At 47.9% G+C, this 23,052-nt stretch overlaps 1 protein-coding gene across 1 annotated transcript in view; it reads left to right on the top strand.

Annotated features, from left to right (window-relative positions):
• The window catches only part of LOC119974359 (unconventional myosin-Ic-like), a 48,247-nt gene that overhangs the window by 11,813 nt on the left and 13,382 nt on the right, over positions 1-23,052 (top strand). The window contains exons 7-20 of the mRNA XM_038813129.1: positions 1,921-1,992; positions 2,770-2,889; positions 5,170-5,252; positions 6,806-6,911; positions 7,257-7,337; positions 7,696-7,787; positions 10,705-10,799; positions 10,877-10,923; positions 11,297-11,377; positions 12,673-12,778; positions 13,019-13,136; positions 14,792-14,905; positions 19,793-19,869; positions 20,133-20,201. Of these exons, the coding sequence (XP_038669057.1) occupies positions 1,921-1,992; positions 2,770-2,889; positions 5,170-5,252; positions 6,806-6,911; positions 7,257-7,337; positions 7,696-7,787; positions 10,705-10,799; positions 10,877-10,923; positions 11,297-11,377; positions 12,673-12,778; positions 13,019-13,136; positions 14,792-14,905; positions 19,793-19,869; positions 20,133-20,201 (1,261 nt within the window). The remainder of the gene's footprint in view (positions 1-1,920; positions 1,993-2,769; positions 2,890-5,169; positions 5,253-6,805; positions 6,912-7,256; positions 7,338-7,695; positions 7,788-10,704; positions 10,800-10,876; positions 10,924-11,296; positions 11,378-12,672; positions 12,779-13,018; positions 13,137-14,791; positions 14,906-19,792; positions 19,870-20,132; positions 20,202-23,052) is intronic.

Here is a 23,052-nt window from a genome sequence, read left to right as displayed (position 1 = left end):
TGACAGTACTACCCTCCGCTGTCAGTACTGCCCTCCGCTGTCAGTACTACCCTCCGCTGACAGTACTACCCTCCGCTGTCAGTACTGCCCTCCGCTGTCAGTACTACCCTCCGCTGACAGTACTACCCTCCGCTGTCAGTACTACCCTCCGCTGTCAGTACTACCCTCCGCTGTCAGTACTACCCTCCGCTGTCAGTACTACCCTCCGCTGTCAGTACTACCCTCCGCTGTCAGTACTACCCTCCGCTGTCAGTACTACCCTCCGCTGTCAATACTACTCTCCGCTGTCAGTACTGCCCGTCGCTGTCAATACTGCCCTCCGCTGTCAGTACTACCCTCCGCTGTCAGTACTGCCCTCCGCTGTCAGTACTGCCCTCCGCTGTCTATACTACCCTCCGCTGTCAGTACTACCCTCCGCTGTCAGTACTACCCTCCGCTGTCAGTACTACCCTCCGCTGTCAGTACTGCCCTCCGCTGTCAGTACTACCCTCCGCTGTCAGTACTACCCTCCGCTGTCAGTACTGCCCGTCGCTGTCAGTACTGCCCGTCGCTGTCAGTACTGCCCTCCGCTGTCAGTACTGCCCTCCGCTGTCAGTACTACCCTCCGCTGTCAATACTGCCCGTCGCTGTCAGTACTGCCCTCCGCTGTCAGTACTACCCTCCGCTGTCAGTACTGCCCTCCGCTGACGGTACTACCCTCCGCTGTCAGTACTGCCCTCCGCTGACGGTACTACCCTCCGCTGTCAGTACTACCCTCCGCTGTCAGTACTGCCCTCCGCTGTCAGTACTGCCCTCCGCTGTCAGTACTGCCCTCCGCTGACGGTACTACCCTCCGCTGTCAGTACTACCCTCCGCTGTCAGTACTGCCCTCCGCTGTCAGTACTGCCCTCCGCTGTCAGTACTGCCCTCCGCTGTCAGTACTTCCCTCCGCTGTCAGTACTACCCTCTGCTGTCAGTACTACCCTCCGCTGTCAGTACTTCCCTCCGCTGTCAGTACTGCCCTCCGCTGTCAGTACTGCCCTCCGCTGTCAGTACTGCCCTCCGCTGACGGTACTACCCTCCGCTGTCAGTACTGCCCTCCGCTGTCAGTACTACCCTCCGCTGTCAGTACTGCCCTCCGCTGTCAGTACTACCCTCCGCTGTCAGTACTTCCCTCCGCTGTCAGTACTGCCCTCCGCTGTCAGTACTGCCCTCCGCTGTCAGTACTGCCCTCCGCTGACGGTACTACCCTCCGCTGTCAGTACTGCCCTCCGCTGTCAGTACTACCCTCCGCTGTCAATACTGCCCTCCGCTGTCAGTACTGCCCTCCGCTGTCAGTACTACCCTCCGCTGTCAATACTACCCTCCGCTGTCAGTACTACCCTCCGCTGTCAGTACTGCCCTCCGCTGTCAGTACTACCCTCCGCTGTCAGTACTGCCCTCCGCTGTCAGTACTGCCCTCCGCTGTCAGTACTACCCTCTGCTGACTGAGTGCTTCCTTTATGGGACTTGTTATTAATCACTCAATCACTGAGATATTTTGCAATGTGATATCTTTCTCTGCATTCTTTTAGCCTCTGTGGCTCTCTCAGATTTCATCAGATAATCTGAAATTTCTAAACGTCATCTAAACGAACAGCTACATTTAAATATAAAAGACTCCTTGTCCTTCTTTTATTTTAGTTCCTGTGATATGGAATGATAGATAATCATTAGTCAGCTGTTCAATTAATTCCCGGCAGCAACAAAGCAAGTTCCGATGCCAATCTCTGATTCCCTGGCTTCTCCCCCAACGTCCCTCCCTCTACCCATACACCCTGCACCCCCTAACTTACACACCACCCCATACCACACCCCCTCCAGTTTGAGAGGAGGGGCTCAGTTTTGCAATACAATAAAGGCTTATGTGAAATGAACATTTTCTTTTCCTCTTAATTTCAGCTTCTTGGGGTGCCTGGCACTGTCCTGCGAGAGGCTCTGACCCACAAGAAGATCATCGCCAAGGGAGAGGAGGTGGGGACTGTCTCTTAGTTCCAATGCCGTTGTTCCTGATACATGAGATGTGCCAGTTTAAATGTTGTATTGCCAATGGACAGAAAGGGAGGTAGTAACATTATAGCTGGATAAAGATCTGGTCAACCCCGTATGTTGTAACCCTGCCCAGTTCTGGAACCGAGCTTCAGAACAATATATTGGCCTTGGAGGGAATGATACTGAGGTCAAATGGGTTAAATTATATTGACAGGTTGCTGTTCAGCACACTGGGCTAAATCGCTGGCTTTTAAAGCAGGCCAGCAGCACGGTTCAATTCCCGTACCAGCCTCCCCGAACAGGCGCCGGAATGTGGCGACTAGGGGCTTTTCACAGTAACTTCATTGAAGCCTACTCGTGACAATAAGCGATTGCTTTGCATTCCCTTGAGTATAGAAGATTGAGAGGTCTGCAGTTGTGAAATTTAAGATGGTTAAATTAGTTATCTGTCTATTCCTCCAGTGAGGGGTGTCCAGGACATGAGGACAGAACTTTCAAATTAGAATTAGGTTCCTTGATGTGACGTCAGGAAATATTTCTTCACAAAGGTTGGAATAGGCCAATTGACAATTTCAAAACTAATATTGGCGGATTTGTGTTCGGTCAGGTATTAATGGATGTGGAGCGGAGGTGGGGAAATGGAGATGAGATGCACACCAGTCATGATCTAATAGAATGACAGAACCAGCTCGAGGGGATGAATGGCTGTCCCTGTTGCTATCAATGTTCTGATTATTATTTCTCACCTTTCTCCTGTAGCTGATCAGCCCGTTGAATGTTGAGCAAGCAGCTTATGCACGGGATGCTCTGGCAAAGGCAATCTACGGCCGCACCTTCACCTGGCTGGTCCACAAGATCAACAAGTCACTAGCCCACAGGGTAAGAAATCCTGCTCTTCCATTGGGGGCCTTTAGACCTCTTTCTGTTGCTCTCAATCCTGTGCTGGACAGTGCGCTGAGACAGGTGACTAGGACTGGTTATCAAACACAGGCTACAAACTTACACTTAGTCCACACCACCTTCTTCTCCAGGGTTGTCCTCACTTAAAGATTAATCACCAGGAAGACGCTGTGAACAACTCCGATATAGGGTGGTTACAATGGATTATGTTAAAGTAGTTATGATGGATTATATTGATATGTTTGGTGAGCGGTGTGGAACTGTATGGATGGGCTGTCACTGGGATTGGTGCGTTGGTGAGCGGTGTGGAACTGTATGGATGGACTGTCACTGGGATTGGTGCGTTGGTGAGCGGTGTGGAACTGTACGGATGGACTGTCACTGGGATTAGTGTGTTGGTGAGCGGTGTGGAACTGTATGGATGGACTGTCACTGGGATTAGTGTGTTGGTGAGCGGTGTGGAACTGTATGGATGGACTGTCACTGGGATTAGTGTGTTGGTGAGCGGTGTGGAACTGTATGGATGGACTGTCACCGGGATTAGTGTGTTGGTGAGCGGTGTGGAACTGTATGGATGGACTGTCCCTGGGATTAGTGCGTTGGTGAGCGGTGTGGAACTGTATGGATGGACTGTCACTGGGATTAGTGCGTTGGTGAGCGGTGTGGAACTGTATGGATGGACTGTCACTGGGATTGGTGCGTTGGTGAGCGGTGTGGAACTGTATGGATGGACTGTCACCGGGATTAGTGCGTTGGTGAGCAGTGTGGAACTGTATGGATGGACTGTCCCCGGGATTAGTGCGTTGGTGAGCGGTGTGGAACTGTATGGATGGACTGTCACTGGGATTAGTGTGTTGGTGAGCGGTGTGGAACTGTATGGATGGACTGTCACCGGGATTAGTGCGTTGGTGAGCGGTGTGGAACTGTATGGATGGGCTGTCACTGGGATTGGTGAGCGGTGTGGAACTGTATGGATGGACTGTCACCGGGATTGGTGCGTTGGTGAGCGGTGTGGAACTGTATGGATGGACTGTCACTGGGATTGGTGCATTGGTGAGCGGTGTGGAACTGTATGGATGGACTGTCACTGGGATTAGTGTGTTGGTGAGCGGTGTGGAACTGTATGGATGGACTGTCACTGGGATTGGTGCATTGGTGAGCGGTGTGGAACTGTATGGATGGGCTGTCACCGGGATTAGTGCGTTGGTGAGCGGTGTGGAACTGTATGGATGGACTGTCACTGGGATTGGTGAGCGGTGTGGAACTGTATGGATGGACTGTCACTGGGATTGGTGCGTTGGTGAGCGGTGTGGAACTGTATGGATGGACTGTCACCGGGATTAGTGGGTTGGTGAGCGGTGTGGAACTGTATGGATGGACTGTCACCGGGATTAGTGGGTTGGTGAGCGGTGTGGAACTGTATGGATGGACTGTCACTGGGATTAGTGGGTTGGTGAGCGATGTGGAACTGTATGGATGGACTGTCACCGGGATTAGTGGGTTGGTGAGCGGTGTGGAACTGTATGGATGGACTGTCACTGGGATTGGTGCGTTGGTGAGCGGTGTGGAACTGTATGGATGGACTGTCACCGGGATTAGTGCATTGGTGAGCGGTGTGGAACTGTATGGATGGACTGTCACCGGGATTAGTGGGTTGGTGAGCGGTGTGGAACTGTATGGATGGACTGTCACTGGGATTGGTGCGTTGGTGAGCGGTGTGGAACTGTATGGATGGACTGTCACCGGGATTAGTGGGTTGGTGAGCGGTGTGGAACTGTATGGATGGACTGTCACCGGGATTAGTGGGTTGGTGAGCGGTGTGGAACTGTATGGATGGACTGTCACTGGGATTAGTGCGTTGGTGAGCGGTGTGGAACTGTATGGATGGACTGTCACCGGGATTGGTGCGTTTGGTGAGCGGTGTGGAACTGTATGGATGGACTGTCACCGGGATTAGTGCATTGGTGAGCGGTGTGGAACTGTATGGATGGACTGTCACTGGGATTGGTCCGTTGGTGAGCGGTGTGGAACTGTATGGATGGACTGTCACCGGGATTGGTGCGTTTGGTGACTTGCGCTGTGGTTGTGGCGACATTGTTGGAACTGGGAGGGGGGGGTCATGTGATAAAAGCTCCGGGGATATCAAATTAGCGAATCCTTATCTGAATTCCACAATTGTTGCAGCCCAATTTCTCTGCAAGTGAACGTGTCTTTATTTGATATATTGGATTTTAATTTCCGTACCCATTGCCCCGACAGGACTCCACATATTCTGACCGCAATAGGCCCAATGTCATTGGACTGCTGGATATTTATGGATTTGAGGTGTTCCAACACAACAGGTAACTTGCTGTCGGTAAAATAAGGAACAATATTGCGGATGCTGGAATGTGAAATAATAACCGAGGGCACAAGAAACACTGAGAGATGCTGACAGACCAGCTGCGTTTTTCCAGCACTGTCTGAACTTGTTATGAAGCAACAAGTTGGACTTTATCTGGAGTAACTGTGTTCATTTTCTGGGCGCTGGCACCTTGAGAAATATTTAATAGGCTGGAGAAGGTTCAGCACAGGGTCACCAGAATAATACTAGGGCTGATAGGGTTCAAATATGAGCACAGGGGGAATGGACTAGATTTGTTTCTTTACTCCTTTGAACATGGAAGATTATGGGCCGAGCTAATTGAGGTGATTAAATGATAAAAGGAAATCCTTGGGTTGGACAGGGAGTTACAATTTCCTCTGGTGTGGGAATCCAGAATAAGGGGCACAGTCTTACAGTAGAAGGTAGCATAGTGGTTAGCACAGTTGCTTCACAGCTCCAGGGTCCCAGGCTCGATTCCCGGCTGGGTCACTGTCTGTGTGGAGTCTGCACGTCCTCCCCGTGTCTGCGTGGGTTTCCTCCGGGTGCTCCGGTTTCCTCCCACAGTGCAAAGCTGTGCAGGTTAGGGGGATTGGCCATGCTAAATTGCCCTTAAGTGTCCAAAAAGGTTGGGTGGGGTTATTGGGTTATGGGGATAGGGTGGAGATGTGGGCTTGGTTAAGGTGCTCTTCCCAAGGGGTGGTGCAGACTCGATGGGCCGAATGGCCTCTTTCTGCCCTGTAAACTCTATGATTCCATGATTTAGGAGTGAATTCCGGAAACATTTCTTCACACAAATGGGATAGAAAACCTGCAATTTTTCTGTCCCCCTGAAAGGTGTAGAATCGGGTGGTCAACTGCAAATTTCACACTGAGATTGAAGGGTTTTTGATGGCGAAGAATCTTGAGGGTTACTGGGAGCCCCCTTACTCATGGTACCAGATCCCCCTAAAGGGTGTTGATGATCATGGTCCTCCATGAGATTGCTCCATGATTATGCTTGGCAGAGGACACCAGTGCTTTGCTGTTGCCTTCTACACCGTGTTTAAGGAGATATTTTCTCCAACTATTTTGACTATGGCCAAAGAGCAAGGTGGGTGGACTAACTGGATAGCTCTTTGACGTGCTGGCACAGGTGGGCTGAATGGCCTCGTGTAGAGTACCATCCTGTGATGAGTGAGTCTTTATGTCAGTATATGGCAGCCCACAGAGAAGCTGACCCTGATTCAGAGCCGGGGCACCACGCACTGGAACCAGGAGGAGTTATTGGTAATGACCAGGGGGACCCTTTCCCTTTAGCGAATGAAACCTTCCATCCTTATCCAACCTGGGTCTACAGACTGACTCCAGTCCCATTCCCGAGGAACAGAGATTTTGCATGGAGCTGGAGGAGCTGATACGGATGAAGGCCGACAAGGAAGCAAACAAATTGCAGTGTGAGGTTGGATTGAGTTGTGGGGCGAAATGAAGAGTGTTGATTGAGTGTTGCCTTAGTGTGTGTCTCCTCTCACTAAACTTGCCTTTTCTCCACAGTTTCGAACAGTTCTGCATCAACTACTGCAATGAGAAACTGCAGCAGCTATTCATTGAGCTGACCCTGAAGTCTGAGCAGGAGGAATACGAGGCAGAAGGAATCGCGGTAATCTCAAAACCACGGGCCCTTGGATCAGTAGCGCAAGATCTGGGTGTAAAAGGGTTACATTTTAGGATAGTTTTCCTGAACTAGGCTTGTAATCCATTGTGTTTCGAAGATTAAGAGGATATCTTATCCATGTGTTTAAAATGAAAACGGCGTTGGAAGATGGGTAGCAATTGTTTCCGGTGTTGGAGAGAGCCCAGGACAAGGAGTTTCTCATTAATAAGATCAGATATTAGGAACCCGTGGATCGAAAACCTGGGCTTTGCTTTTGTTAGTTTGTGATGTTGAGAGAAATCCTAATTTCCTGGTTCCTTTCTATTTGAATTTCTTATCCTGTTTTTCCAGTGGGAACCTGTTCAGTATTTTAACAACAAAATCATCTGTGACTTGGTTGAGGAGAAGCACAAGGGAATCATCTCCATCTTGGTGAGGATGTTGAATATTTGATCTACAGTTTTAAATACAGCCTTGAGTCTTAACGTTAGCCATCCCTGTTACTCTGTACCATAGAAACCCCTAGGGGCAGGAGTGGGCTATTCGGCCCATCAAGCCTATTCCATCATTCCATCCAATAAGATTCATTAAGTCAATGGCTGTCCCTCCCCATCGCACCATGGGTTACCAACTCTGGTTGGATGAATTCTTGGATGTTTCATCACATGGCCTCCAAATGTCCCCCCCAACCCCACCCCCCCACCCCACCCCACCGCTTCATTGTTCACCTGACGTCTATCTTTTCAATCTCTGCCTCTCTTGCTGTTTCACTGATCCCCTCCTGTTTTAGGATGAAGAATGTTTGCGGCCTGGTGATGCGACAGATTTAACATTCCTGGAGAAACTGGAAGAGACAGTTGGGAAACATCCTCATTTTGTAACGTGAGTAGATTCCCTCTAACCCTGCCCTCCAACACCTTCAATTCTGTCTGTTGTTGCATTGCTTCCTTCTTTCCCGTCTCTCCCTTCCGTTAGTAGCTGCTCCGAGACTGGATGGAACCTCCAATCATTTTATGAACTGTTTTGGAACAGTAGAAATTCAATGCGATTAGTAACTAATGCCCAACATCGCTGTTACAATCCCAGTTGATGTTATAACTGGACGGGAAAATTCCAGAATGGAATCTTGGCTCAAAAGACCGTAACTTATATTTTTGTTTTGAAAACTTGGAGGAATAGAGTCATAGAACCGCTAATTAGTTTAAACAACAAGAACATTTTTTGATATGTTTGATTAGTTTGCAAAGTTTAATTATGATACAGAACTCCAGGTGGCGCAGTGGTTAGCACTGCTGCCTTGCGGCATCGAGGTCCCAGGTTCGATCCCGGCCCTGGGTCACTGCCTGTGTGGAGTTTGCACATTCTCCCCGTGTCTGTGTGGGTTTCACCCCCACAACCCAAAGATGTGCCGGGTTGGTGGATTGGCCACGCTAAATTGCCCCTTAATTGGAAATTTAAAAAAAATTGATACAATACCCCTTTACTCCCCTTAGCTTCACAAACACACACCGATTTAAAAGCTAACATGGGTTAGAAAGTATATCGTAGGCGACAATAGTCTCAGTAATACAGTCCCTTTAAACAAGCAAGCTGGGTTGGAAGACACAGAAACATAAATCCTCAATCAGTAACGTAACATCCATCCCTCTGCTCCCTATGACATGTGTCACTACAGTGGCTTGCTGACCCTTCTTGTCCAATTTCACTGACTGTTCTTCACTCCTGTCTCCAGCGCTGATCGCGAATCACATCAGGATTGATGTGAGGCTTAATTTGTTGTTACGGCTGGGATGGGAGGAGTGCACTGTCTGTCTCTAGTCCCACCATTCCACAGTTCACCACATGTATTTGAATGATTTTCCAGCAAACTATACAACCAAATCTGTGCTTTCCCTATGAATCTCAGACTGACCCCTCAAGGACTAGCTTTCTTCAATAAACTGCAAAGCTATTAGTCTATTATAAAACCAGATTTGGCAATTAGAAAGACAAAGCTTATTAACATACAGTATGAAACATGAAAGTAATAATAATTACTCTTTCTAAATACCCTAACCCACATTCTCTCTCTCACACACACACACTTAAAAGAAAAGTCAAATGGAGGAATTTTGCCAGAATGCTATAAGCCAGTGGTTCGCAGGAAAAGAATAAATATTGGAGACCTTGAAAGGGTGCTTGCATTATCGGCTTAATCTGGCAGCATTTGTCTGTGAAACAATCGATGACCCTTGCACTACCTTCCAGCTGGACACAAGGAAAACTTGGCAGTCTTCAGAATGCAGAGTGACCTCAGAGCAACTTTCATTCACGTTTTGTTTTGCTCAGGAGCTGTTATTATCTTTGCCCGAGCAGTTGAACCTTTTTGTTTTCTCTCCAAAGCAAAAAAACAGCCTACCAACTTTTAAACATGGTGACCCTCTTATCAACAGCCCCGGGATATAGAGGCTTCCTCCAGCCTCTTTAAAACTGCTTCATTACAGCTTGTAAAATTCTGCCTTTTCCAGCAATGGGAATAAACAGAGCCCTTGCAGTAACCCTTTAAGAAACAGGGTATTTTGAGAATCTCCAATTCTTCCAGAATATTCTTAGTTCTTGAAGATGAAAGGCAGCAGGGTAGCATGGTGGTTAGCATAAATGCTTCACAGCTCCAGGGTCCCAGGTTCGGTTCCCGGCTGGGTCACTGTCTGTGCGGAGTCTGCACGTCCTCCCCCTGTGTGCGTGGGTTTCCTCCGGGTGCTCCGGTTTCCTCCCACAGTCCAAAGATGTGCGGGTTAGGTGGATTGGCCATGATAAATTGCCCTTAGTGTCCTAAAAAATAAGGTTAAGGGGGGGTTGTTGGGTTACTGGTATAGGGTGGATACGTGGGTTTGAGTAGGGTGATCATTGCTCGGCACAACATCGAGGGCCGAAGGGCCTGTTCTGTGCTGTACTGTTCTATGTTCTATGAAACATTTTCCGTGATTGAAGTGTTCATTACATTGCCCAAAGAGACAGGTAAATGAGGAAATAGAAAGGAGCAGGTCTGAAAGGGTTAATGTCTCCCTCAGGGTTTCCTTGTCAAGGGTTTGAGAACGTGAATGATCCACAATACTGTCAGAGAATGCAGCATGGATAAATACCACCTTGTCAATCGGGAGTGGTCGGAGGTATGGGCAAACTGGCTAACCAATCCTCTGACGAGCCAATCATAATGCCTGAAAAAGCAGACACCTGCAAATTACATGAACCAGTTAATAAACTAAACGTCCTTCCTGTCCACATCTCGCTGTCGCTGACTCTTATTTATTTTGCCCTCTATCTCTACATCTCTTTCTCCTTCCTCTTTGTATCACTCCCCATTGCTCTATCTCTACCCGTCTCTCTTCCCAACCCTTGCTCTTTCTCTCTCCACTTTCTCCCTCTTTCTCTCTCTCTCTCTCTCTCTCTCTCTCTCTTCCTGTCTCTCTCTCATTCTGTCTCTGTCCAGAACCCTCTCTTTCCTTCATTCTCTCCCCTCTTTCTCCATCTTTCTCTCTCGCTGTCTCTCTCTCATTCTGTCCCTGTCCACAACCCTCTCTTTCCTTCATTCTCTCCCTTCTTTCTCTCTCTCTCTCTCTCTCCCTGTCTCTCTCTCATTCTGTCTCTGTCCAGAACCCTCTCTTTCCTTCATTCTCTCCCCTCTTTCTCCCTCTTTCTCTCTCCCTGTCTCTCTCTCATTCTGTCCCTGTCCACAACCCTCTCTTTCCTTCATTCTCTCCCCTCTTTCTCCCTATCTCTCTCTCTCCTTGTAGCTAATAACTGTTTCCCTTGTTGTTAGACACAAGTTGGCGGATCAGAAAACCCGTAAGACACTGGCAAGAGAGGAGTTCCGGCTCTTGCATTACGCTGGGGAGGTGAATTACAATGTGACAGGTAAACACAACAACGTGCACGCTCCACATTCCTTACGCCTTGTGCCGTATCCATTTAAAGTGAAATTTATTTTGCAGGATTCCTGGACAAGAACAATGATCTGCTCTTCAGGAATCTAAAAGAGGTGAGTTTGAAAACAAAAACAAATCAAAGCTGGAATCAAAATGTTTCTGTCGAATCAATTGGGAAATGAGAAAATGTGGAGTTGCCCAAGTTTACACAAGTCTCTTTGTGATGAGGTGAAGGGGAACATTTACTCTTGTGATCTAAAGTATCATGCGGTAAATATGAGGTTGGGGTCAGAATAAAGCGCAGTTATATCAATGTTAAAATACATATTTCTGTCTGTTCACGAGATTGTGTCACTAGTAGCTGAGAGATGTTGTAGAGACCAGCACTAATGATCATCACTGGGTGATGTAGTACAGACACTGTGAGTGACTGGCCTGTCTCTGGCCAGTACCATTCCCATTGGCTTATTTTGTTGTCCTTTCCAGGCAATTTGTGAGTCTGGGAACGAGATCCTGAATCAGTGCTTCGAGCGAGGAGAACTGGACGACAAGAAGAGACCAGAGACGGTAAGGAGCTAAAGAACAGTGACTGTCAAGGTGGGAATGTCCCTCGCTCCCCCCACCTCACCACCAAACCAACACCATTCACTCCCTTACTATCCAAACTGCTGATGTTCAGCCCTTGGGGGTTTCCCCTTTGCCCCTCTGAAAGCTGCTGTTGTGCAGTCTCCGTCTTTTCACAGTGACTTCATTGTTAAGCCTACCTAAGATTATTATCCTGCTCATTCTCGACAGCCAGTTCCCAAGTCCCTGCCCTCTTCAGCCCCTTGTGCCAGTGAAATATTTATGATTCCTTCTACCCCTCACTCTGGAAGTCTGTTGTCTCCACATGGGGCAAAGCTGGGTAAGTTTGTGGCCAGTTATAGGGAGGGTCGGTATCTCCTGCTCTGACAAACTCTTCTCATGACTGACCTTGGGCGGGGTTGGGCTGGAATAACATGTCTGCTTTCTGGCTATGAGATGGCTGGAGAAAGAATGAGGCTGGCGATTGAGAATGGCAAGGACGTAACCTGTCCCTACTCCCATACAATCTTTCTGCATCTATTATATATGGATCAATGAAATAAGACCAAATAAGTCTGATGTCCATCAAGTTCACCTTCTATAACAATATTAGAGTTATTGACCAATCATAGTGATCAATCTCTGTCAATGAGTCTAAATAAACCCAGACACGTGGAGAGATTTGAGAACCAGAGGTAAAAACTCACTGGTTTCTCCCACGCTGCACTGACCACGTTGTGTCCCCAATTATTCAACTACTGGATCCTGAATGTCATAAATCTCATAATGTCATAAAGGGCAGCAGGGTAGCATTGTGGATAGCACAATTGCTTCACAGCTCCAGGGTCCCAGGTTCGATTCCCGGCTGGGTCACTGTCTGTGCGGAGTCTGAACGTCCTCCCCGTGTGTGCGTGGGTTTCCTCCGTGTGCTCCGGTTTCCTCCCACAGTCCAAAGATGTGCAGGTTAGGTGGATTGGCCATGATAAATTGCCCTTCGTGTTGGGTGGGGTTACTGGGTTATGGGGATAGGGTGGAGGTGTTGACCTTGGGTAGGGTGCTCTTTCCAAGAGCCGGTGCAGACTCGATGGGCCGAATGGCCTCCTTCTGCACTGCAAATTCTATGAATCATTCCTGTGTCAATGTTTAAAAAGCTACTTCTTGCCTCCGATGCTCAACCATTTTTCAGTCTCCAGGATGAAGAGCTGATCCTCAACCAGGAAATGTGCACAGTTCCCATAGTGTGTGCGTTTACTTGCTTGACTGATTTTCTTGTTTTCTCTCTCTCTCTCTCGATATAGGCAGCGACTCAGTTTAAGAACAGCTTGGTTAAACTCATGGAGATCCTAATGTCAAAAGAGCCATCATATGTACGCTGCATAAAACCTAATGATGCAAAGCAATCAGGTACATACTCCTCCACCCTTTTCTTTCTACTCTCCCCTCTCCCTTTCGCCTTCTCTCCATCCAACCCACCCCCTCCGTCCCCACCTCCCCAATGAATGCCACTCTCCTACCATCAGTCAGATCTCAACAATGCAATTTAAAGTAAGAGATAATGAAAATAGAGGAGGCACATTTGTGGGTTTGCTGTGCACTTATTCCATTCCCTTGTGATGAGAATTGAGTATTTCCCTCTCTGTTCAGGAAGGTTTGATGAAGTTCTGATCAGACACCAGGTGAAATACCTGGGTCTCATGGAGAATCTGCGCGTTCGGAGAGCGGGATTTGCATACCGGAGGAAATACGAAATCTTCCTGCAGAGGTAGGTATGGGCGATGGGCAGAATGTGGGGATCACTTCCTTCACAAGAAAAGCAGGATTTAGCAACCAAAAACATTTTGACATTAAAATACAGGCATATATTGATTATTGTTGCAGTCTGGAAGAAACTTTACTGCATATCTAACCCTGTGCTGTACCTGTCCTGGGAGTGTTTGATGGGGACAGTGTAGAGGGAGCTTTACTCTGTATTTAACCCCGTGCTGTACCTGTCCTGGGAGTGTTTGATGGGGACAGTGTAGAGGGAGCTTTACTCTGTATCTAACCCCGTGCTGTACCTGTCCTGGGAGTGTTTGATGGGGACAGTGTAGAGGGAGCTTTACTCTGTATCTAACCCCGTGCTGTACCTGTCCTGGGAGTGTTTGATGGGGACAGTGTAGAGTGAGCTTTACTCTGTATCTAACCCCGTGCTGTACCTGTCCGGGGAGTGTTTGATGGGGACAGTGTAGAGGGAGCTTTACTCTATATCTAACCCCGTGCTGTACCTGTCCTGGGAGTGTTTGATGGGGACAGTGTAGAAGGAGCTTTACTCTGTATCTAACCCCGTGCTGTACCTGTCCTGGGAGTGTTTGATGGGGACAGTGTAGAGGGAGCTTTACTCTGTATCTAACCCCGTGCTGTACCTGTCCTGGGAGTGTTTGATGGGGACAGTGTAGAGGGAGCTTTACTCTGTATCTAACCCCGTGCTGTACCTGTCCTGGGAGTGTTTGATGGGGACAGTGTAGAGGGAGCTTTACTCTGTATCTAACCCTGTGCTGTACCTGTCCTGGGAGTGTTTGATGGGGACAGTGTAGAGGGAGCTTTACTCTGTATCTAACCCTGTGCTGTACCTGTCCTGGGAGTGTTTGATGGGGACAGTGTGGAGGGATCTTTACTCTGTATCTAACCCCATGCTGTACCTGTCCTGGGAGTGTTTGATGGGGACAGTGTAGAGGGAGCTTTACTCTGTATCTAACCCTGTGCTGTACCTGTCCTGGGAGTGTTTGATGGGGACAGTGTAGAGGGAGCTTTACTCTGTATCTAACCCCGTGCTGTACCTGTCCTGGGAGTGTTTGATGGGGACAGTGTAGAGGGAGCTTTACTCTGTATCTAACCCTGTGCTGTATCTGTCCTGGGAGTGTTTGATGGGGACAGTGTAGAGGGAGTTTTATTTTGTTTCAAACAGTTCCAACTCCAACTATATAGAACCATCAAATCCCCAGAGTGCAGAAGGAGGCCATTCAAATCTGCACCGACTCTCCGAAGGATCACTCCCCCTACCCGACCCCTGTAACCCCTCCTAACCTTTGGACACAAAGTTTTTTTGAGTGTGGTAAATCTGCCTAACCTGCCCATCCTTGGACTGTGGGAGGAAACCGGAGACCCGGAGGAAACCCACGCAGACACGGGGAGAACGTGCAAACACCACCCAGACAGTCACCCTAGGTGGGAATTGAACCTGGGTCCCTGGCGCTGTGAGGTGTCGGTGCTAATCACTGTGCCGCCATGTCACGCTATGTAGTATTGTTAATATGAACATTTACAGCAGCAGTGATGCAGATTAATAACGTACCGTGGAGTTGGCCTGGTTTTGAAGATGAGGCTCTGAAGAGGTTTATTCTTCCCAGGAACACTTTGAACACTTTTTTGTTTCCCCAGGTACAAATCACTCTGTCCTGAAACATGGCCGAATTGGAAAGGTCGACCTTCTGAAGGGGTGGCAACGTTGGTGCGACATCTCGGATACAAGCCAGAAGATCACAAACTGGGCAGGTACATGACACCTCTCAGTCTGAACTGTCAGAGCAAGAACATTACAAACAAAACTTCACCAATGTTAAAGTGGAGGAATAGACCCCTCCATGTCAGGAGAACACATCACCGCACCTTCAGGAACTGTCCCCCAGTGAGAGTCAGCACCTTCAGGAACTGTGTCCCAGTGAGAGTCAGCACCTTCAGGAACTGTGTCCCAGTGAGAGTCAGCACCTTCAGGAACTGTCCCCCGGTGAGAGTCAGCACCTTCAGGAACTGTCCCCCAGTGAGAGTCAGCACCTTCAGGAACTGTATCCCAGTGAGAGTCAGCACCTTCAGGAACTGTATCCCAGTGAGAGTCAGCACCTTCAGGAACTGTCCCCCAGTGAGAGTCATCACCTTCAGGAACTGTCCCCCAGTGAGAGTCAGCACCTTCAGGAACTGTGTCCCAGTGAGAGTCAGCACCTTCAGGAACTGTGTCCCAGTGAGAGTCAGCACCTTCAGGAACTGTGTCCCAGTGAGAGTCAGCACCTTCAGGAACTGTGTCCCAGTGAGAGTCAGCACCTTCAGGAACTGTGTCCCAGTGAGAGTCAGCACCTTCAGGAACTGTGTCCCAGTGAGAGTCAGCACCTTCAGGAACTGTGTCCCAGTGAGAGTCAGCACCTTCAGGAACTGTGTCCCAGTGAGAGTCAGCACCTTCAGGAACTGTGTCCCAGTGAGAGTCAGCACCTTCAGGAACTGTGTCCCAGTGAGAGTCAGCACCTTCAGGAACTGTGTCCCAGTGAGAGTCAGCACCTTCAGGAACTGTGTCCCAGTGAGAGTCAGCACCTTCAGGAACTGTGTCCCAGTGAGAGTCAGCACCTTCAGGAACTGTCCCCCAGTGAGAGTCTAGGCCACCTTCAGGAACTGTATCCCAGTGAGAGTCAGCACCTTCAGGAACTGTCCCCCAGTGAGAGTCATCACCTTCAGGAACTGTGTCCCAGTGAGAGTCAGCACCTTCAGGAACTCTGTCCCAGTGAGAGTCAGCACCTTCAGGAGCTGTGTCCCAGTGAGAGTCAGCACCTTCAGGAATTGTGTCCCAGTGAGAGTCAGCACCTTCAGGAACTGTGTCCCATTGAGAGTCAGCATCTTCAGGAACTGTATCCCAGTGAGAGTCAGCACCTTCAGGAGCTGTGTCCCAGTGAGAATCAGCACCTTCAGGAATTGTGTCCCAGTGAGAGTCAGCACCTTCAGGAACTGTCTCCCAGTGAGAGTCAGCACCTTCAGGAACTGTGTCCCAGTGAGAGTCAGCACCTTCAGGAGCTGTGTCCCAGTGAGAGTCAGCACCTTCAGGAACTGTGTCCCAGTGAGAGTCAGCACCTTCAGGAACTGTGTCCCAGTGAGAGTCAGCACCTTCAAGAACTGTACCCCAGTGAGAGTCAGCGCCTTCAGGAACATTAGTTTGAGATGTTGGGGAGGGTTTAAACTAATGTGGCAGGGGGATGGGAACCGTTGCAGGAAGTTGGAAGGTAGTAAAACAGGGACAGAAGCAAAAGGAAGTAAGGGGAAAAGTGCAAGGCAGAGAAGACATAGTCAAAAATCAAAAAGGGCGACAGTACAAAGTACAGTGACTGAGGGGAGCTCAGTGAATAGGCCCAGTAATACTAAAAGGAATAAAACTGGAGATGTTAAGATTCAAAACAGAAGTAAAAAAACCAACATAAGTGTAGTTTACCTGAATGCTCGTAGTATTCGGAATAAAGTAAATGAGTTGATGGCACAAATCATCGTGAATGACTATGATTTAGTGGCCATTGCTGAAACATGGTTAAAGGATGGTCACGACTGGGAGTTAAATATCCGAGGGTATCAAACTATTCGGAAGGACAGAGTGGATGGTAAGGGAGGTAGTGTTGCTCTGTTATTTAAGGATGACATCCGGGCAATAGTAAGGGATGACATCAGTGCTATGGAGGATATGGTTGAATCCATTTGGGTGGAAATCAGGAATAGTAAGGCGAAAAAGTCACTGATAGGAGTAATCTATCGGCCACCAAATAGTAACGTTATGGTGGGGCAGGCAATAAACAAAGAAATAACTGATGCATGTAGAAATGGTACAGCAGTTATCATGGGGGATTTTAATCTACATGTCGATTGGTTTAACCAGGTCGGTCAAGGCAACCGTGAGGAGGAGTTTATAGAATGTATCCGCGATAGTTTCCTAGAACAGTATGTAATGGAACCTACGAGGGAACAAGCGGTCCTAGATCTTGTCCTGTGTAATGAGACAGGATTGATTCATGATCTCATAGTTAGGGATCCTCTCGGAAGGAGCGGTCACAATATGGTGGAATTTAAAATACAGATGGAGGGTGAGAAAGTAAAATCAAATACTAGTGTTTTGTGTTTAAACAAAGGAGATTACAAGGGGATGAGAGAAGAACTAGTTAAGGTAGACTGGGAGCTAAGACTTTATGGTGGAACAGTTGAGGAACAGTGGAGAACCTTCCAAGCAATTTTTCACAGTGCTCAGCAAAGGTTTATACCAACAAAAAGGAAGGACGGTAGAAAGAGGGAAAATCGACCGTGGATATCTAAGGAAATAAGGGAGAGTATCAAATTGAAGGAAAAAGCATATAAAGTGGCAAAGATTTGTGGGAGACTAGAGGACTGGGAAATCTTTAGGGGGCAACAGAAAGCTACTAAAAAAGCTATAAAGAAGAGTAAGATAGAGTATGAGAGTAAACTTGCTCAGAATATAAAAACAGACAATAAAAGTTTTTACAAATATATAAAACAAAAAAGAGTGGCTAAGGTAAATATTGGTCCTTTAGATAGAGGATGAGAAGGGAGTTTTAATAATGGGAGATGAGGAAATGGCTGAGGAACTGAACAGGTGTTTTGGGTCGGTCTTCACAGTGGAAGACACAAATAACATGCCAGCGACTGATAGAAATGAGGCTATGACAGGTGAGGACCTTGAGAGGATTGTTATCACTAAGGAGGTAGTGATGGGCAAGCTAATGGGGCTAAAGGTAGACAAGTCTCCTGGCCCTGATGGAATGCATCCCAGAGTGCTAAAAGAGATGGCTAGGGAAATTGCAGATGCACTAATGATGATTTACCGAAATTCACTAGACTCTGGTGTGGTCCCGGTGGATTGGAAATTAGAAAACGTGACGCCACTGTTTAAAAAAGGAGGTAGGCAGAGAGCAGGAAATTATAAGCCAGTTAGCTTATCTTCGGTAGTAGGGAAGATGCTGGAATCTATCATCAAGGAAGAAATTGCGAGGCATCTGGATAGAAATTGTCCCATTGGGCAGACGCAGCATGGGTTCGTAAAGGGCAGGTCGTGCCTAACCAATTTAGTGGAATTTTTTGAGGACATTACCAGTGCAGTAGATAACGGGGAGCCAATGGATGTGGTATATCTGGATTTCCAGAAAGCCTTTGACAAGGTGCCACACAAAAGGTTGCTGCATAAGATAAAGATGCATGGCATTAAGGGTAAAGTAGTAGCATGGATAGAGGATTGGTTAATTAATAGAAAGCAAAGAGTGGGGATTAATGGGTGTTTCTCTGGTTGGCAATCAGTAGCTAGTGGTGTCCCTCAGGGATCCGTGTTGGGCCCACAATTGTTCACAATTTACATTGATGATTTGGAGTTGGGGACCAAGGGCAATGTGTCCAAGTTTGCAGATGACACTAAGATGAGTGGTAAAGCGAAAAGTGCAGAGGATACTGGAAGTCTGCAGAGGGATTTGGATAGGTTAAGTGAATGGGTTAGGGTCTGGCAGATGGAATACAATGTTGACAAATGTGAGGTTATCCATTTTGGTAGGAATAACAGCAAACGGGATTATTATTTAAACGATAAAATATTAAAGCATGCCACTGTGCAGAGAGACTTGGGTGTGCTAGTGCATGAGTCACAGAAAGTTGGTTTACAGGTGCAACAGGTGATTAAGAAGGCAAATGGAATTTTGTCCTTCATTGCTAGAGGGATGGAGTTTAAGAGTAAGGAGGTTATGTTGCAATTGTATAAGGTGTTAGTGAGGCCACACCTGGAGTAGTGTGTTCAGTTTTGGTCTCCTTACTTGAGAAAGGACGTACTGGCTCTGGAGGGTGTGCAGAGGAGATTCACTAGGTTAATCCCAGAGCTGAAGGGGTTGGATTATGAGGAGAGGTTGAGTAGACTGGGATCGTACTCGTTGGAATTTAGAAGGATGAGGGGGGATCTTATAGAAACATTAAAAATTATGAAGGGAATAGATAGGATAGATGCGGGCAGGTTGTTTCCACTGGCAGGTGAAAGCAGAACTAGGGGGCATAGCCTCAAAATAAGGGGAAGTAGATTTAGGACTGAGTTCAGGAGGAACTTTTTCACCCAAAGGGTTGTGAATCTATGGAATTCCTTGCCCAGTGAAGCAGTTGAGGCTCCTTCATTAAATGGTTTTAAGATAAAGATGGATAGTTTTTTGAAGAATAAAGGGATTAAGTGTTCTGGTGTTCGGGCCGGAAAGTGGAGCTGAGTCCACAAAAGATCAGCCATGATCTCATTGAATGGCGGAGCAGGCTCGAGGGGCCAGATGGCCTACTCCTGCTCCTAGTTCTTATGTTCTTATGAACTGTGTCCCAGTGAGAGCAAGAGAGGTAATTTGACAGAGAAAGATGATTGAGTTCTTTGTGAGGGGGGGTGAGCAAGGACAGGATTTTGCTAAATTGTGGTTGTACTCCGACACGTACAGGAACACACTGGAGTGTGATCATCACTGAGGCAAACATGGCTGGAATTGCTGTCCATAGATGACCTTTTGTCCCAAGCCAATCTCTTGTGTGTTGCCTGTTGGCAGCTTCTGCTACTGGCTCTGATTTCTGCCTCCCAGCAAAGAGCTTTTTGTTTATTTCCTTTCATTTTCTTTTAAGGACGAAGATTTTTATCCGTTTTCCGAAGACTCTATTTGCCACCGAAGATGCTTTTGAGTTGCAGAAGCACACAATTGGTAAGTTGCCCAAGGGGATAACCGAGATGGGAAGGTGCAAGGGTTCGGCCAGATTTGAACAGGAGGCTGAATATTTTATGTATTGTGGATACAGTTCCAGCATTTCTTGGAGTTACTGAATCAGCTGAACATCTGGCTGGGAATTAGAAATGGTTCAGTCCCTCAGATTTGTGTTTACCTGAGGGGATGCTGCTGCTGGAGAGAGGATTGGAAGTTGATCTGAGTGTTTATGATCCATTTATTGAATTCCTTTCTTCCCTCAGTCACTAAGGTCCAAGCAGAATGGAGAGGATTCCAGCAGCGACAGAAGTACCAGAAGCAACGTTCGTCAGGTACACACGTGATATCTGTTTATTAATTAAACTTAGAAATCAAGATGAGCAATTTGTCATCGTGGACCAGATAAGCTACCTGATTATGTTCTGCAAAGAAGGTTTTTTTTAAATATATCTGCTTTGTCTGCTCTTTAATCATTGTTTGGAAGAAGGACTGTGCTGAATGCAGTATTTTAGATTATTGGATTATAACTATTTGGCTGATAGAGAGAGGGCAAAGATGTACCAGGGAAATGGAAAGCATGAGGGGAATACCTAATGAGGAGCGTTTAATAATTCTTGGATTGTATCGCTTCTCGGCCTTTTGGCTAAGACTGAGCCTTTTGGCTCAGATCTGGTATGTCTCCTTTGTGGGGACCATGAATTGGATTCAATTTGAATTGGTTTTTGGAGCAGGCAAGGAGCTGGATATGGGGTTCGCCCCTCTCCACACTCTGAGCCCTGGCTTTGTAACTCAGATAAAGTAATAAAAAAAATAATAAAAAATATTCTTGGATTGCAATCTTTGGAGAAGCAAAATAGTTTTTTGATCCAGTTGAAGTTTATAAATTAATACAGGCCTTCCTACCTGAAACGTGCATGACTCGCAATTACAGAATATTATGTGCTCATCAGTAAAACATTTGCTTCATGTCTTGATTTTCATTTTAAAAAACCTTCACAAAGGCAGCACGGTGGCATAGTGGTTAGCACTGCTGCCTCACGGCGCCGAGGTCCCAGGTTCGATCCCGGCTCTGGGTCACTATCCGTGTGGAGTTTGCACATTCTCCCCGTGTCTGCGTGGGTTTCACCCCCACAACCCAAAGATGTGCAGGGTAGGTGGATTGGCCATGCTAAATTGCCCCTTAATTGGAAAAAATGAATTGGGTACTCTAAATTTTTTTTAAAACCTTAACATAGAATTGTTGATACTGGGAAAGGGTTGTCTGATTTTATTGTGAATGACGTAACTGTAGTGACTTGCAGAAGACGTGTTAGAAATCCTCTGTCACACAACACTCCCATGGCGAGTGTACGGACCAACAATACCAACTCCCAATACTTCCAGCTGCACCAGACAAGGATGCCCACTGTCCCCGCTGCTGTTCGCACTAGCAATCGAACCGCTAGCAATCGCGCTCAGGGCAGCAAAAAATTGGAGGGGGATCCGAAGGTGAGGCAGAGAGCACAGAGTCTGCCCAGGAGGCAGGTTCCTCTTCCTGTTTAGATCCATTCCGATCTACATCCCCAAGGCCTTTTTCAAAGCGCTGGACAAACTTATCATGGCGTTCGTATGGGGGGGGGGGGGTAAAAATGCTAGGATCCCAAAAAAGGTCCTACAAAAAACAAAATCCGGGGGGGGCTAGCCCTCCAGAACCTACAATTCTACCACTGGGCGGCAACAGCCGAGCGAGTAAGGGGATGGATCCAGGAGCCAGAAGCCGAGTGGGTGCGTGCGGAGGAGACCTCCTGCATGGGGACCTCCCTCCGGGCCCTCGCCACGGCAGCACTCCCATCCCCACCCAAAAAACACTCCAGCAGCCCAGTGGTGACAGCCACCCTCCAATCCTGGAACCAACTGCGGCAGCAATTTGGCCTGAACAAAATGTCAGACAAGGCTCCCATCTGCAACAACCATAGGTTCAAACCAGCACTGACTGACGCCACCTTCAAAAGGTGGAGACAGGACGGGGGGACACTGACAGTCAGGGACCTATACACGGACGACAGGATCGCAACACTGGACGAACTGACAGAGAAATTTTGGCTAGCCAGGGGGAACGAGCTACGGTATCTGCAGCTCAAAAACTTCCTACGAAAGGAGACAAGGACGTACCCACAACCGCCACGACAGACACTACTGGATGACCTACTGGATGCAAGTATCCTAGAGAAAGGGAACTGTAGCGACATGTATGACCGACTGGTAGAAAGGGCCGACACCGTACTGGACGCAACAAGAATTAAATGGGAGGACGACCTGGGGATTGAGATAGGGTGGGGACTCTGGAGCGAAGCACTGCATAGGGTCAACTCCACCTCCACGTGCGCAAGGCTCAGCCTGACGCAACTAAAAGTGGTACATAGAGCCCACTTAACAAGAAACCGTATGAGTAGGTTCTTCCCGGAGGTGGAGGACAGATGTGAATGGTGCCAAAGAGGCCCGGCCAACCACGCCCACATGTTCTGGTCTTGCCCCAGACTTGTGGAGTACTGGACAGCCTTCTTCGAGTCTATGTCCAAAGTGGTGGGGGTGAGGGTGGAGCCATGCCCGATAGTGGCGGTCTTCGGGGTTTCAGACCAGCCAGATCTGTTCCTGGGGAGGAGGGCGGACGCCCTTGCCTTTGCCTCCCTGATAGCCCGCCGTAGAATCCTGTTTGGCTGGCGGTCAGCAGCACCGCCCAGAGCTGCAGACTGGCTGTCCGACCTCTCGGAATCTCTCCAAATGGAGAAAATCAAATTCGCCATCCGAGGTCGGACGACGGCTTCCACAGAACGTGGGAGCCATTCATGCAATTGTTCCGGGACCTGTTTGTGGCCAACGTACAAGAGGAAGAATAGTCGGGTGGCCAAGAATCAGGGGAAAATGGACGGGAATCAGGGGAAGGCAGCCGGGGGGGGGGGGGCTACGGGTTCGTTATGGGGGTTTGATGGCAAGCTAAGGCCCAAAATCAAACTGTAAATAAATGCCTATAAACATGTGCCTCGGCCATATTGGGGAATGTAAAATATGTATGCCGGCTAAAGGGGCGGCCACAGTTGTAATTATGAAGATGCTTCCCTGTAAATATACATGTTAATTTTTGCGTTTTTTTTCTAATAATTTGTAATTTGTTGGATATAAAATATGAAAACTCAATAAAAAACA

The sequence above is a fragment of the Scyliorhinus canicula genome, chromosome 12 (genome assembly GCF_902713615.1).
Source record: "Scyliorhinus canicula chromosome 12, sScyCan1.1, whole genome shotgun sequence".
Lineage (NCBI taxonomy): Eukaryota > Metazoa > Chordata > Chondrichthyes > Carcharhiniformes > Scyliorhinidae > Scyliorhinus > Scyliorhinus canicula.
Note: the sequence above shows the minus strand (reverse complement) of the source record. Positions and strands in the feature narration are given on the sequence as shown.